General features: G+C 36.1%; 1 protein-coding gene across 1 annotated transcript in view; it reads right to left on the bottom strand.

Moving 5' to 3' along the window:
• The window catches only part of LOC107755734 (doublesex- and mab-3-related transcription factor 1-like), a 37861-nt gene extending 22716 nt beyond the window's left edge, over nt 1-15145 (bottom strand). Inside the window, exons 1-4 of the mRNA XM_016572619.1 lie at nt 14954-15145; nt 14236-14413; nt 11414-11571; nt 3351-3507 (exon numbers count right to left, since the gene is read on the bottom strand). Coding sequence (XP_016428105.1) covers nt 3351-3507; nt 11414-11571; nt 14236-14413; nt 14954-15145 — 685 coding nt within the window. The remainder of the gene's footprint in view (nt 1-3350; nt 3508-11413; nt 11572-14235; nt 14414-14953) is intronic.

Here is a 15145-nt window from a genome sequence, read left to right as displayed (position 1 = left end):
AAATAGGGTGTTGTGAGCATTACTGAGTACACATGTAATGTAATGACCGTTTAATTCATACTGGAAGCCGGAGGGCGCTCTTGCACAGAAACTCCACATATCCATAGCAGAAGTAATACTACTGACGACGCTCCAGAAAGGTTTCCAGTTATCACGGAATAAAAGCACAACGAAGATAGAGAAATTTTAACTGATGAAACTTGACAATAAACATACGATTGCACAAAATATATGGTTTATCGGTGTTCTTCAATCTTGGGTATTTTTATAAGGAAATATTTATAATGCAATGTTAATCGACATGGCCTTTATCACTGTATATAATACTATCATTCTGTAATATGAAACCACGTCTGGTCACAAAAAGAAGTATTTCAAACACTCGACTGTGTTAAGTTAATTTGGAGAAAAAGCAAGTCAATAAATTATATCTTTGTTGGACAACAGTTTTGTAAACAGGCTCATACTCATGCAAAACTGTATCGCACACGTGCTACTGTAGTACATTTATTCAGACCGATTTTTTGTGCACTGTACAGCCCTAACCAAACCAGTTACAGATTGTAAAAGGAGCTCGAGCTCCTCATTTAGCGATACTGCTCAATTTCACGTTTGCCAGTCGCACTGTCGCACACAGAAATATGTCAACAACTAGACTTTATCGTTATTATCGTGGGAAGACTAATTCTTATCGTGGGGAGAATTTTTATCGGTATATCGCAAACGATAAGATATCGCCCATCCCTAGGGTTAATTCACCCAAAAATGAAAATTCTGTCATTAATTACTCACTCTTATGTCGTTCCGAAGTCGCAAGACCTTCGTTCATCTTTGGAACACAAATTAAGATATTTTTGATGAAATCTAAGAGCTTTCTGACCCTGCATAGACAGCAAGGGTCCTACCACGGTCAAGGCACAGAAATGCTGTTTCTACTTCATTAAAATAGTCCATGTGACATCAGTGGTTCAACTGTAATTTTACAAAGCTACGAGAATAGTTTTTGTGTGCAAAGAAAACAAAAATAATGACTTTATTCAACAATTTCTTCTCTTCCATGTCAGTCTCCGCTGCCATTCATGAGCGTACCACGACACGTGTCTGACGATTTCGACAGAGGAGATCACTTGCAATTTTTTGCCCAGCTTACTTATTCGAACCAAAATATACAGATGATGAACTAAGAGAGATAGACTTTCTACGTCAGAACGCCAGCTCCTGCATCAACAGCCCCACACGCATGCGTCAAAGTATTATCTTTCCTATTTTTACCCAAAAAAGGGTGTTGTGAGCATTACGGAGTACACACTTAATGTAATGACTGTTTAATTCATACTGGAAGCCGGAGGGCGCTCTTGCACAGAAACTCCACATATCCATAGCAGAAGTAATACTACTGACGACGCTCCAGAAAGGTTTCCAGTTATCACGGAATAAAAGCACAACGAAGATAGAGAAATTTTAACTGATGAAACTTGACAATAAACATACGATTGCACAAAATATATGGTTTATCTGTGTTCTTCAATCTTGGGTATTTTTATAAGGAAATATTTATAATGCAATGTTAATCGACATGGCCTTTATCACTGTATATAATACTATCATTCTGTAATATGAAACCACGTCTGATCACAAAAAGAAGTATTTCAAACACGCGACTATGTTATTAAGTTAATTTGGAGAAAAAGCATGTCAATAAATGATATCTTTGTTGGACAACAGGTTTACAAACAGGCTCATACACATGCAAAACTGTATCACACACGTGCTACTGTACTACATTAATTCAGACCGATTTTTTTGTGCACTGTACAGCCTTAACCAAACCAGTTACAGATTGTAAAAGGAGCTCGAGCTCCTCATTTAGCGATACTGCTCAATTTCACGTTTGCCAGTCGCACTGTCGCACACAGAAATATGTCAACAACTAGACTTTATCGTTATTATCGTGGGAAGACTAATTCTTATCGTGGGGAGAATTTTTATCGGTATATCGCAAACGATAAGATATCGCCCATCCCTAGGGTTAATTCACCCAAAAATGAAAATTCTGTCATTAATTACTCACTCTTATGTCGTTCCGAAGTCGCAAGACCTTCGTTCATCTTTGGAACACAAATTAAGATATTTTTGATGAAATCTAAGAGCTTTCTGACCCTGCATAGACAGCAAGGGTCCTACCACGGTCAAGGCACAGAAACGCTGTTTCTACTTCATTAAAATAGTCCATGTTACATCAGTGGTTCAACTGTAATTTTACAAAGCTACGAGAATAGTTTTTGTGTGCAAAGAAAACAAAAATAATGACTTTATTCAACAATTTCTTCTCTCCCGGGACAGTCATCCGCCACTATCATGCGTGTTCTGCACACTACTTTAATATGCTTTATACAGAGGCATGATGAAAAAAAATTACTACATAAACTTTTCTTAAGACTGAAGAAATACATTCATATAATCCCCCACCCCCAATTTTATCGCGATTAGTTTAACATCTCAACCGAAATGAATGGGTTTTTTTTTTTTCACTTTTAAACTGGCTCAGGGTGCACCACTATATACTGCACATATTTAATTAATAATTTTTTTATCTTAACACGTTAACTTTAACATTGCTAAAACAATGGTAACATAACTCATAACTCAAGAGTCCCTAGTGGATCCCCAGACCCCAAAAACCCTGCATTAGGGTACTGTATAAAGGTACAGGAAACAAATAATAGACCACAAACTCCTCACTGGGCTCCGAGTAAGTTTGTTTTGGAGATGGGACCACCCAGCTTGGCGTCTTTTGCGTGTAATGGAACATAACACCCCCTGCAGTGATAATGGGGGTGACAGACACCCTTATGTTGAAACCACTGGAAATCAGCATGTAAAAATCATTAACAGCCAGGGCAGGTGGCAAGCTTGGAGGTATACGGGAATGGTGGATCACAGAAAGACCATAATCATACTAAAACATCCTTCAACACTTTTTTGTTCAAAATGGTGCACAGTAAGCCATTACTGTTTTTAAAATCTACAAATAATTTTACACCGTGTCAGTTCAAACTGTATAGCTTTACAAAGTGAAAGGCACCGGAAAAATCTGAAAATACAATTTATGATTTCTATGTTCTAAGACTGGAGCGCTTAGCACATGGTCCTTGTCTCTTTAAATCTGAAGTCACCAGAACAAATGACTCTCATAAAAGTTTTACCTTTGAATTTATTTATTTTTATAAATTTTACAGCGCCCTTGACTCAGAGTATGAACCTCCCTCAGATGTACTTGCTCACACTGTTGATAATCTCTGGATAAAAGTTTATGGCCCTAAGAGCATGTGTGTGTGTGTGGGACTGACCTGCTGCTTTGGGTTCAGGGCAGGTGCTGGGTGGCACACATGCAGTTGTGCCGAGCCCCTGACTCAGGTAAGATGAATAGTAGGAGTGTGTTCGGTACTGGGGGGACACGTTATGGCGACCATTTCCACTGGGCATCTGATTCAAAGGGATGTGATTCTGGGAGAGGTGGAGGGAAAAAAAAGACAAGTTAACGCAACACAAAGAATCTCATCATATCAACAGTCAAGAATCAAAAAGAAAGACAATCACATTTTGAAAGTTGCAGGTGCAGACATTCGCACATAATTTTCAAATTTGTAAAACATGTCAATATGCAAGGCTCAGCACACCGCAAGGTTTTAATACAGTTTGGCTAATTTCTACTCTTCAATAAAATAGTAAAAAATAATTTAGATTAAGCAGTGACAATGAATGAAGTGATGAATGCTGAGCAATATGAATGCAACAAGGATTTTGCTTCTTTAGTAAAAAAAAGTGCACTACTGTTCAAAAGTTTGGGGTCAGTGTTTTTTTAAGAAATTAAAATTTTTATTCTTCAAGGAGTACCGAATCGATAAGCAGTATCGGTAAGAGTAGTAATACCGTTAAAACCTTAACGATACCCATCCCTAGCAAGGATGCTCTGACTCTTTCTATTTTTAAAATGTTGGTCCAGCTAATGTTCATGTACATTGCAAAACAATAAGACTATACAGTGGCTTTACCAATAAGTCTTAATTGAAAGGCTGAACATCCTTTAGATGCTTTATTGAGTTTTGCAATTTCAGGGTATATACAGGAATCATGGAGTTAAATGTAATACCTTTAAGACCTTTTTTAAGACTCTTTCCATACATTTTAAGACCTCATCGCCACTCCAAGTTTTAACCGGTTACATCGGCGACACTTTAACTTACATTTACTATATATTGATTGTAAGATAGCACAACTAAACAGACTTACTTTGTGATAACTGCTTATCAATACAACATAATTCAGAAGGGGGGAACGAAGCACAAGATAATTAATTGAGTGACTAACCAATGCAACCCAAGAAACAAGAATTAGACCAATAAACAAAACAACTGACAAAACTTATTGAGGAGGGAAAATAAAGCTCTCCGACCTAACGGGGCAATGAGTTCACAGTATATTCAAAAGACGTATTTGTCACATCAACTCAAACCATAGCTGTTTTGTGGAACACTTCTCATGACAAACATCTGACTGATCAGACGGTTTACCTGTGATTACGGAGTCGGAGTGCTTGATTTGATGCAGACTTGACAGAATGTCAGTACTGCAACTGATCGTGTCTGAATGATCATGGAAGGTAAAATAATGATCACAACTATTACATAATTTTAATTGTGCATCCCAAGCCCATGCCAGTAAAAAAAAACAGCCCAAAGTAGCGCAATTACCATGTCCCAAATATAAAAATTTAATTTCCATCCCTAAAATACATATTTTACAGTCACTGTTATGCACATTTATCATAAACACAGCTCAAATGCTTCCTACTAGTGTGGCCCAAAACATTTAGCACAGTTTTATTACAGGTAGAATGCAAAATGTTTCAGTACAAGCATATCAACCAAATGTAATTTATGCAATATTTCAAACCTTTAACCCACTGGGGAAAATCAACCCATGGCAACAGCTTAAAAGCAGCCCAATTTCGTGGGAAAAAAACAACAACCCTGCATTCAACATGAGCTGCAGAAGTTAGATTTGCCTGATCACGGGCCAAAAGTAAGGAGAGATAACTGACAAGATGTTGGAGGATTTGCTCCTCAACAGATCCCGAGCTCATTGACTAATATCCTTTATCGTAAGATGTGCTCCCTTTACACAGTGCGCGCGCGATCGCAAAATCGAAAGTGAACTACGACTGCAAGCGCTCATTCAAAGGGGATTTAAATACCCCACATATTGATAGAGGCGCCCTGATGCGCGAAAAATTATATACAATATTAGAATGTTTGCGGGAGTGGACACAGAAATCGCAGGAGCGGATGGGAGCGTGCGGTAATGGTCAGAAATTCAGCGTGAGCGGGATCAACAAGCCCCACGCTATCACGTAGCGGCGCAGTCAGTCAGTGAGCGCCATAACAGATGAAGTCAAATCTTGCGGGATTCATATACATAGAACCCCACTATTCGACAAATATACATAATGAAAAGATTGTACAAAATTTAATGGAAAATGGCATTTAAGACTTTTTAATACTTTTTAAGGGCCTTAATTTTCTCTAAATTGATTTATCAACTTTTAATACTTTTTAAGACCCCGCGGACACCCTGAATTTCTTCCTTTTATTTATTTATATATAATTGGTCCATCTTCTCATCCTCATACAGTCCCTGTTTGAACCAGAAGACATACTTAATCATATAATTGGACACAAGGTGTATGGTACCTCAACAGTGACGGTCCTAAACCGGATCTTGAGTTCTATCTGCACACTGCGTGATGCATTTATAAAGTGTTTCAGTGCTTCAGTAAAACAGTCTATACATTCTGTACGTGACGTATAAACCTCTAGTCCGAGAAGGAGAAAAAATGGCCAGTATGTGTTATGGTTGACCTCCTGCCTAGATTGCTTTATTTCTCTTTTTCTTTTTCAAAATAAACTGCAACAAACTGCTCTGGCAAGTTTTCTTCCCTCTTGCGAGAACTTTAAAATAAGCTGTCTACTTGACGGCACAGAGGCCTTAGGGTGTTTTCAATTTCACTTTTATGGAATTTGATTTCTGTCAGCCAGTAATATATCACCATTTACTGTCCACCCCATCAACTCTTGACAGGTTTATAAACTGTTATTTAAACAATGTCAGCCTCTTGTATTGCCTATGACAAATATAATACAAATTGAACTGAATTTTTTCAACAGTACCCCACCAATAAGTACATGAAATAAAAGGAGGTGGGAAAAAGCATGTGCCACAACAAGCAAGAGACAAACACTGAATGTTTGCTATGCTACTCAACTATTTCCTGCCTTTTCTATGCCACCCTTAACCAACCATAACACTTATATCAAAATAAGTCCAAGTGGAATAAAATTCATGCATCATTCAACGTCATTCCCTGTGATTCCGATCTCTATCTCAGGTATGAACATATCTCGGCAAAATCTGGTAACACTGCATAGTGCTTGCTTAGTACAGCTTCAGCAGTTTAAAGGCGCATTGTGATTTCCAATTCATGTAATAAAAAACTGCCCACAGAAATGACCAGGCCTGCTAGATTTGTGCTACCTCTGCTGTGTTGGATCATTAATAAGGGCTGGCTGGAGTCCTTTACCTCCCTGAGTGAGCTCTTATCTGGCACCATCAGCTGTCTGGATCCTCTACGCAACCCTCATATTTTCATTCTCCACCTGCAGTGCAGCGGAGCCCCACTCGCTGGAGGTGGGAGAGGGCGGGAGATGGACACACTAAGATAAAAGCCAGATGAGCTCCTCACCCTATTACTTCCTTATCAAATGAACCCTAATAAAGAGAAGAAGCTATGATGGAAAGTTTCACGGAACAAGTTATGAGTTTGTTAACATAAGATAGAATACATCACAATGTCCTACAAACAACTGCATACCAACAACTGTGAAGTTTCTGGATTACAAAACAGCCTGATGGAAAGAGAAATCCTTCTTAAGTGATGCAACCTAAATCACAATAACGCCCGTTTTACAGGTTCATCGTTCTTGCAGAAACAAAGACATCATGCTTCCTGCTTCTATTGACTACCAGATTTCTCATGGTAACAACTATTTTTATAATTATAATAATGAGTTTTTTCAATCATGGACACTACAAATTTTCTTGAGGTAATTCCATTTGATGCGACAACCTGAACTACTGTAACCTTCATGTCAAAAGATCTAATAATCCAATACAAGAATAAAAAACTGAATGACACGTTGTGAGGATCTTTAGGGGTCCCATCTGTGGTTTCCTGTATTATGGTTTTCTTCCTTCCTGTCGTCAAGTCAAATTCCTTGTGTGTGTAAACATACTTGGTAATAAAGCTCTTCTGATTCTGATTCTGAAAATGGCTTGAATTGCATTGTCTTTGATTTGATGAACAAACCATTAAAACATTATTTTGTAAACTGCTCCTTTAATTCTTTTTAATGAACATTTTTATGAAACTACTGAAGCTAAACTACCATACCATACTTAAACTATTTAAACTTTAAGCAATTTTAATGCTCCACAAAAAAAACAAAATTAATTTTGGTTACACTTTATTTTAAGGGGTCCTTGTTACAGTGTAAATATACATTTAAGAACTGAGTAATATTAATTAACTACATGTACTTACTATATGGTTAGGGTTAGGATTAGGGTTTGGTCTAGGGTTACTTGCATGTAATTATGCATAATTTATTGTTATTATAATAGTAAGTACAAGTAACACGTGTAACAAGGACACCTCAAAATAAAGTGTTACCTGAATTTTAATTCAGTAATGAGAAACATTTAGAAAATAAAAGCCGTGTTCAAGTCAGTATCTGTACAAACTGCATTTTTTAATCATAAAATAATGACACCATCACACAAATAAAACTTGCTAAATGTAAATGTTAAATACATTAACCTTTTTTTCAAAAGCTAAAAACAAACCAATAGACAATGAAACAAACTAAGTAACAAACTAACAGTTTACTATGAAACACCAAAAAAAATCATAGCATATTTCCTACATTCATCTTTCAAATAGTCAAATTCTGGCAATGGGAGATCAGAATTAAAGTTACTCCCCCTCTACAGAGCTGCATCTTCATATGAGCAATATCATTAACCTTTGCAATTCAAACCTTGGGACACACTAAAAAGATGGAGGCGGTGACCCTGGAGCAATATGTCGCCATCAGGGTCCCAACTGCACAAATATGCTAAAATATGGCCCCATCACTGACTTAACAATCAGGAATGACTCCCTGGAGAAATATAGATTTAATTTACTTCACACTTGAGTAGATCAGATTTGATACAATGAGGATACTTGGCCATATAAATCAGAGTCCATATACACAGGGAGATCTCCATATGAAAATCATATTATGTCATGGTATGAAGACTCTTTCTAATGTCAGTGGGTGATGGCTGATTAATAAAGGCTTGTAAAACTGTTGCAATGCGATGATGGTATATCAAAGTTGAACGGGCCATGACTTTGAGGATGCCCTCAATTTCATGCTGTCCAGTTTGATATCTTCTAACAGTCATCTTCAAACTTGTGCAGCATGGTCTGATGCAGACAACATCCACACTGGAGAGCTGCTGCCAGGACAGATTCATGTGCTTGGACTCAGAATTGCATGGTTTGCATCTGACTCTGAGAGAAACTGATAATTACTTTGCAGTACAGTACATCTGATTATAAGTTGGTGCAAATCTTTAACTATACAGTTACATTTACATTTTTACATTTAGTTATTTAGCAGACGCTTTATCCAAAGCACTTACAAATGAGGACAATGGAAGCAATCAAAATCAACAAATCAGTTAAAATATGTTAATGTCTCTCTATCATTACAAACTGAAACCCTTATTCCGCTAATAGGCTAATTTGTGTGACACTGACCACATAAATCTTTTGCGCAAAAGATCAGATTTCCTTTAACAGTTTTAACATTACAAAATTGTACTGTATGCTTATGCTCACCAAGGATGGATTTATTTGATCAAACCTATAATAAAAACTGTAATAATGTGAAATATTATCACAATTTAAAATAAACGTTTTCCATTTTAAAATGTAATTCATTTTGCTTGTGTAATTAATTTGGTGCCTGGAATGACAAAGCTAAATTTTCACCAGTCATTACTGCAGTCTGCATAGTAAACATTATTGTTCAGAAATGATTTGGTGCTCAAGAAACATTTCTTATTATTCTCAATGTTAAAAAATGTCTTTGATGAATAGAATGAAATATTATCACAATTTAAAATAAACGTTTTCCATTTTAAAATGTAATTCATTTTGCTTGTGTAATTAATTTGGTGCCTGGAATGACAAAGCTAAATTTTCACCAGTCATTACTGCAGTCTGCATAGTAAACATTATTGTTCAGAATGATTTGGTGCTCAAGAAACATTTCTTATTATTCTCAATGTTAAAAAATGTCTTTGATGAACAGAAAGCTCAAAAGAAAAGCATTCATTTTCAACAGAGATCTTCTGTAATATTAGCTGTCTTTACTGTCGCTTTTTATCAACTCTATGCATCCTTGCTAAATTAAAAGATTTTTTTATTCTTACTGACCCCAAGCTTTTGAATGGTAATTTACACTAGCAATATATTATACTACATTAAAACGTAATTATAATACAACAACTACAACCGTAAGCTACTTTTAAAAGAATATTTTACTGCCAGAAGAGTGAGAGCGTCAATACCTGAGCAGCATGATGAGAAAACTGGAAATATGTCATTTTTGTAGATTAGGATTTTTTAAAATATCATAGTAAACTAACAAAAACATATATAGCTAATGTTATAATGCAATAACAGTCAAACTAATTAAAAGCAGTGATTATTTAGACTTTGATATATCAGTCCTCTTGTGATAGTTGGCTATACAATAAGGATAAGGGTTAAAAAACCTCCAATGACAGAATTAGTTGCGGTTCCGGCTGGGGGGAGCGGGGAAATGTAAACAGCATGTAAGAGGTGTAGCGTGCATGAAAGCCCCACACCTTCCTGCTGTGTTTGGCCAGTGGCTTGGAACGATGGCACAGTTATTATCACTGTACACCGAGGAAAGAAGCTCACTACAGCCTGCCAACTTCAACAAGCCAGACGGGTCCAATGACAGCGGCCCCTATCAACACGCCTGCAACACACTTAATCACCTTATTACCGTGGCCTGGGCTACATGGGATGCAGACTGGGTGAGTGTGGAGGTGTGTGCACCATGCTGGCGGTCACACTGATGTTTTCTAGAGTGCTAGTGTGGGGTACTGTATGTCTGAAGGGTTGGTTTGAAGATACTATATAGTAGGGGGTTGAGTTTGGGGTCAGTAGATTATTTCAAAATAAATGTAAATCATTTTTGGAAGTATAAACATCACAAAAAAAAAATTATCTTTGTCATGAACAGTTTCTGTTACTTTTACTATTACTATTACACAACCCATTTTATAGTTAAAAAAATACCACATCTAATGTGTAAGAAATAAAATTTAAAAATGTTACAATTATAAAACATTATGAACCACACTTTTCATCTAATGTAATGCCATAACTATAAGATATGTAACTTTTAGCAGGAGAAAAGCAATGTTATTTTCAGTGCATAATTATGCTACTAAAAAGAATTAATTAATTTGATTTAATTTGAATTAAGTAATGCATCACATGTGTAACAACACTGGTTACAAATTTACATGCACAATAAAGGTGCCTGAAGGTTCAAAAGGGACTGGGTATCTTACAAATATCAGGTTTACTACTATTACTATTATTATTATCATTGCACCTAATGTGTGTATGTATTAAAGTGGTAGTTCACCAAAAAAATATATATTCTAAAAAAAGGAAATTTCAATCATTATAAGAAGACATTGGTATAAATATAAAAATAGGTAACACTTTATTTTAAGGTGTCCTTGTTACATGTTACATTTACTTACTATTATAATAACAATAAATCATGCATAATTATGTGCATGTAACCCTAAACCGAATCCTAACCCTAACCATATAGTAAGTACATGTAGTTAATTAATATTACTCAGTACTTAAATGTATAATTACACTGTAACAAGGACACCTTAAAATAAAGTGTAACCAAAAAATATATATAATAAGACTTTGGTTATTCTTCGAAACACAAATTAAGATATTTTGGAACAACATGACGGTGAGTAAATAATGACAGCATTTTCATTTTGGGGTGAACTAACCCTAAACTATCAAGTCCCATTTTAAATAATAATAATAATAATAATATGTATTATTAGCATATAATGGTGGTACATATTAGCATTAAATACATTTATAACATTAATTTAAAAAACTGAAAAGGGGTGCTTAATTGCACTTGACATGAGGAGTATGTCCATTCACCTGGTATTGCTGGTAGTTGTACAGGTTGCTATAGTAGGATGAGTATGGTGTGGGCTGGTAGAGGTTGTAATAGGAGGCATCCACCATCAGGTCAGACGTGCCGTCAGTGTGCCCTCTGCTGGCCGCTGCAGGACTTACAGCCAGCATGGAACGGCTCCCTGAAACATCGGACAATTGGTCAAAATGAGATCTCTTCTCTGGCAAGCTCATCAGCTTTATTTAGTCTTATGCCTTAAAATGAGAAGACATATTTAACAATGTGCAAAATTGGAAATTATATAGATTATATTATCCCAGATATACAAATTAAAAAAACACACCTTCGGTAGATATACATGACAAAAAAAAAAAAACACTAGAATATGAAAATAACTTTCACTGTACTCTGATCACGCTGCAAAAAAACTGATGTTCTTCATCAGTATGTTTGTCTTGTTTTCCAGTGCAAATGTCTACAAATTCTTAAATTAAGATAAAGATACATCTACTTGAGAAGTCAAATGACAAAAATAAGAAGTCTTGTTTTATAAGAAATTGATCAAAATGAAGTTATGACTAAAACAAGAACAAATATCCGCCAATGGGCTCAGAAAAAAAACGACATAATTTTAAAGGAAAACAATTATTTATACCCCATTGACAGATATCGGTTTTTGTTTGAAGCATAAACTAAAATCATTCACTTTGTTCAGTTTCTCGGACAACAAACCTCATCTACTTTGCGTTTGCAAGGCATAAAACATATGTATATGGTCAACAAATGCAAAACGCTTTAGTGCTTTAAGTGAAAGTGATGGCAGATTCACAGTAATATCAGAAGTTACTTTGTCTATTACAGATGGCTCAGCATGTGTGTTATGCCATGTGTCACTTTATCTCTGACGACAATTACTGAAAACCTCCAGTAACTCCTGTTTCATCTGTCAGCAACCAAAGAGGCAGCTGAGTACAATTACAGAGCATATGCAGCCTTGACCTGTCTGATATCCAAACTCCTTCCTCAGTGCTATCGGAGCACTAGGAACAGGATGTCTCTCATGTTCATTGAACACAACAGCCCTCCGTGGATATGGTCTGGCATGGCACAATGGCCATCTATGCTGAGAGCCTCCCCTCCCCTCATATGAGAATGGAGGTGCAACTCATCGACTGTATTGTGTTCTGAGGAGGGCGGCAGAATGGAGAATCATGGGACGGGTACAAGATGTCCATGGTCACGGATCCTTTAGTTTTTTTCTCTGCCATGGACAGTTCAGGGGGTCAAGAAGAGGTGCTTATCTCCTCATTTTCTCATGGCCAAGCAACAAAGACCTGATTCACAGAAACTTCCCACAACGAGATGAGCTTAGGCTTTATTTTAATAAAATTGATGGACAAATAATGAGAACGAAAAAATACTGAAGGTCACTGTAATGAAACATCTGATGCTATGCAAAGACATATCACACACAGTAAAACAAGAGCTTATTTATTACACAATAAGCTGAAGTACGCCATTTTTTTTTACTTTATCAGGCATTTATGATAACATAATTTGATGAAATTTATTTCAAAAGCAAACTCAAAATTCGAAATAAAAAGTATGCTTACAATAATGAGAACGAAAAAATACTGAAGGTCACTGTAATGAAACATCTGATGCTATGCAAAGACATATCACACACAGTAAAACAAGAGCTTGTTTATTACACAATAAGCTGAAGTACGCCATTTTTTTTACTTTATCAGGCATTTATGATAACATAATTTGATGAAATTTATTTCAAAAGCAAACTCAAAATTTGAAATAAAAAGTATGCTTATGTTAGATTAGGGAAGACTGGGTCTAGCTTTCACATTTTTTGCATCAGTTAATTTCTCAGGTTCATTTTCTTTTTAAATTATAGCTAATTTGGGGTACCATTTATCTACAAAACTCTACTGAATATTTATATTATTTCCAAAAGGAAATAAAATATACCATCTGTTTAACACTGTATGGGTAAGTTATCACAGAACGTGGTAACCTGCTGTAACAGTCAGTAATATCTATTTATTTATTTATTGTAATATTGCATACTACATTCTAAAGTAGATAAAAGCCATCTTACACAACATATCTGTAATTAAAATGTATTACAGGCTATTTAATGGCTTTTCAGATTTTCACTAAAACAATTATCAAAGTTATCAAATGTATGGAAAAATGATTCAGCAAATAGATATTGAATAAATGAACAATTAAATTAATTAAGTTCCATAAAATCACAACATATACTATACAGCTGTAGTCAAAAGTTTACACATACCTTGAGGAATCTGTAAAATGGTAATAATTTTAACAAAATAAGATTGCATGTTATTTTTTTAGTTCTGTCCTCAAAAAGACATAATATATGTTTACATAGCCCACAAGACAAAATAATTGAATTCATAAAAAAATGACCCAGTTCAATGGTTTAAATATGCTGGAGTGTCCCTGTTGTTTTGTTAAAATAATAAACATTTTGCAGATTCTGCTAGGCGTACATAAACTTGTGACACAGCTGTAACCCGTGACAACTTGCCCCAAGCTGACATTCATGAAAGATGCCCTTACAGTTAAAATCTCAATCTGTCTTGATAATATAAGTTAGTTGAATCTTGCCATTAGTCTTGTCAGCTATTACAAATACTGATGTTGGAAATTTCTGCTTAAAATAATTCCAAAATCATGTTTTAGCTATTTATTTGAAACAAATAGGCTATACTGTAAACATCCAGTTCTAGTGAAAATACACATTTGTGTAACTGGATGTTTGAGTCAATTTTGTTTTTTAATCAAATGAATGGGGTTTACTCACCTAGGTTGGTGGGAGAGGCGGTAGCACTGCTGGCGGTGGGTGATGGCGGTTCTGAGATGATAGTAAACACATGATCACCGGCGGCCTCGTTTTTCACCAGAGTGTCTGAACCGGACAGGTTAACCGGATTGCAAATGCCCAGCTCTTCCTCCTGGGCCTGCTGCCTCCGTAACGCCACCTACCATGACAAACAGTCACCTTAAGGCCTGAAACGCCCGAGCCACTTCACTCTCTACCTAATAAAAGTACCACGAGGCATTTGAATTATAATTTGATTACATCTAAATAAATTAAAGTGAATAAAATGGATGTTTTTCTACCGTCCGCCTTATTTCTGAAAAAGAAAAAAAAATCTCGCTAAGGCGCCAAACTGCAGCTAGCTGAAAAACAATGTAGCTTGTAACTAACTTAGCTACAAAACGTTACTGTGATTGTAAACAATTTATCATTATTGTTGTAGCAAACAATCCAATTATTTGTAAACTCGACTGTAAACACGGCTAAAACATACGGTAGTCTTCTTTAAGTAAAACAATGAATTAAAAAATAATAGGGGAGGCAAGGCATGAAACATGGAGTAGTTTTAAATGTATAAACAACTAAGTTAAACCGTGAAATTAGAGCGGGGGTTACAATGAACGTTGAATAAACAAATAAATAAAATAAAAAGAGACTAGCTGAACTCGCATCCCGTCGAGGATGGCTAGCGTAACGTTACCTGGGCTGCCATGACCCGCTGTCGTTCAGCGATAAGTCTGCATTTCTGACACTGGCAGTCTCTCCAGTTGCAGAAGCGTTTGTGGCCCTTCAGCGGCGACACGAAGCCGTGGTTCCTGCAGCGAGAGCACTTCGGCATACGAGACGGTTTCCTGACAGACAGCGAGCCGTTATTCTGCTCTTCCTCGCTCAT

The sequence above is a fragment of the Sinocyclocheilus rhinocerous genome, unplaced genomic scaffold (assembly GCF_001515625.1).
Source record: "Sinocyclocheilus rhinocerous isolate Xijiao unplaced genomic scaffold, SAMN03320098_v1.1 scaffold171, whole genome shotgun sequence".
NCBI lineage: Eukaryota > Metazoa > Chordata > Actinopteri > Cypriniformes > Cyprinidae > Sinocyclocheilus > Sinocyclocheilus rhinocerous.
Note: the sequence above shows the minus strand (reverse complement) of the source record. Positions and strands in the feature narration are given on the sequence as shown.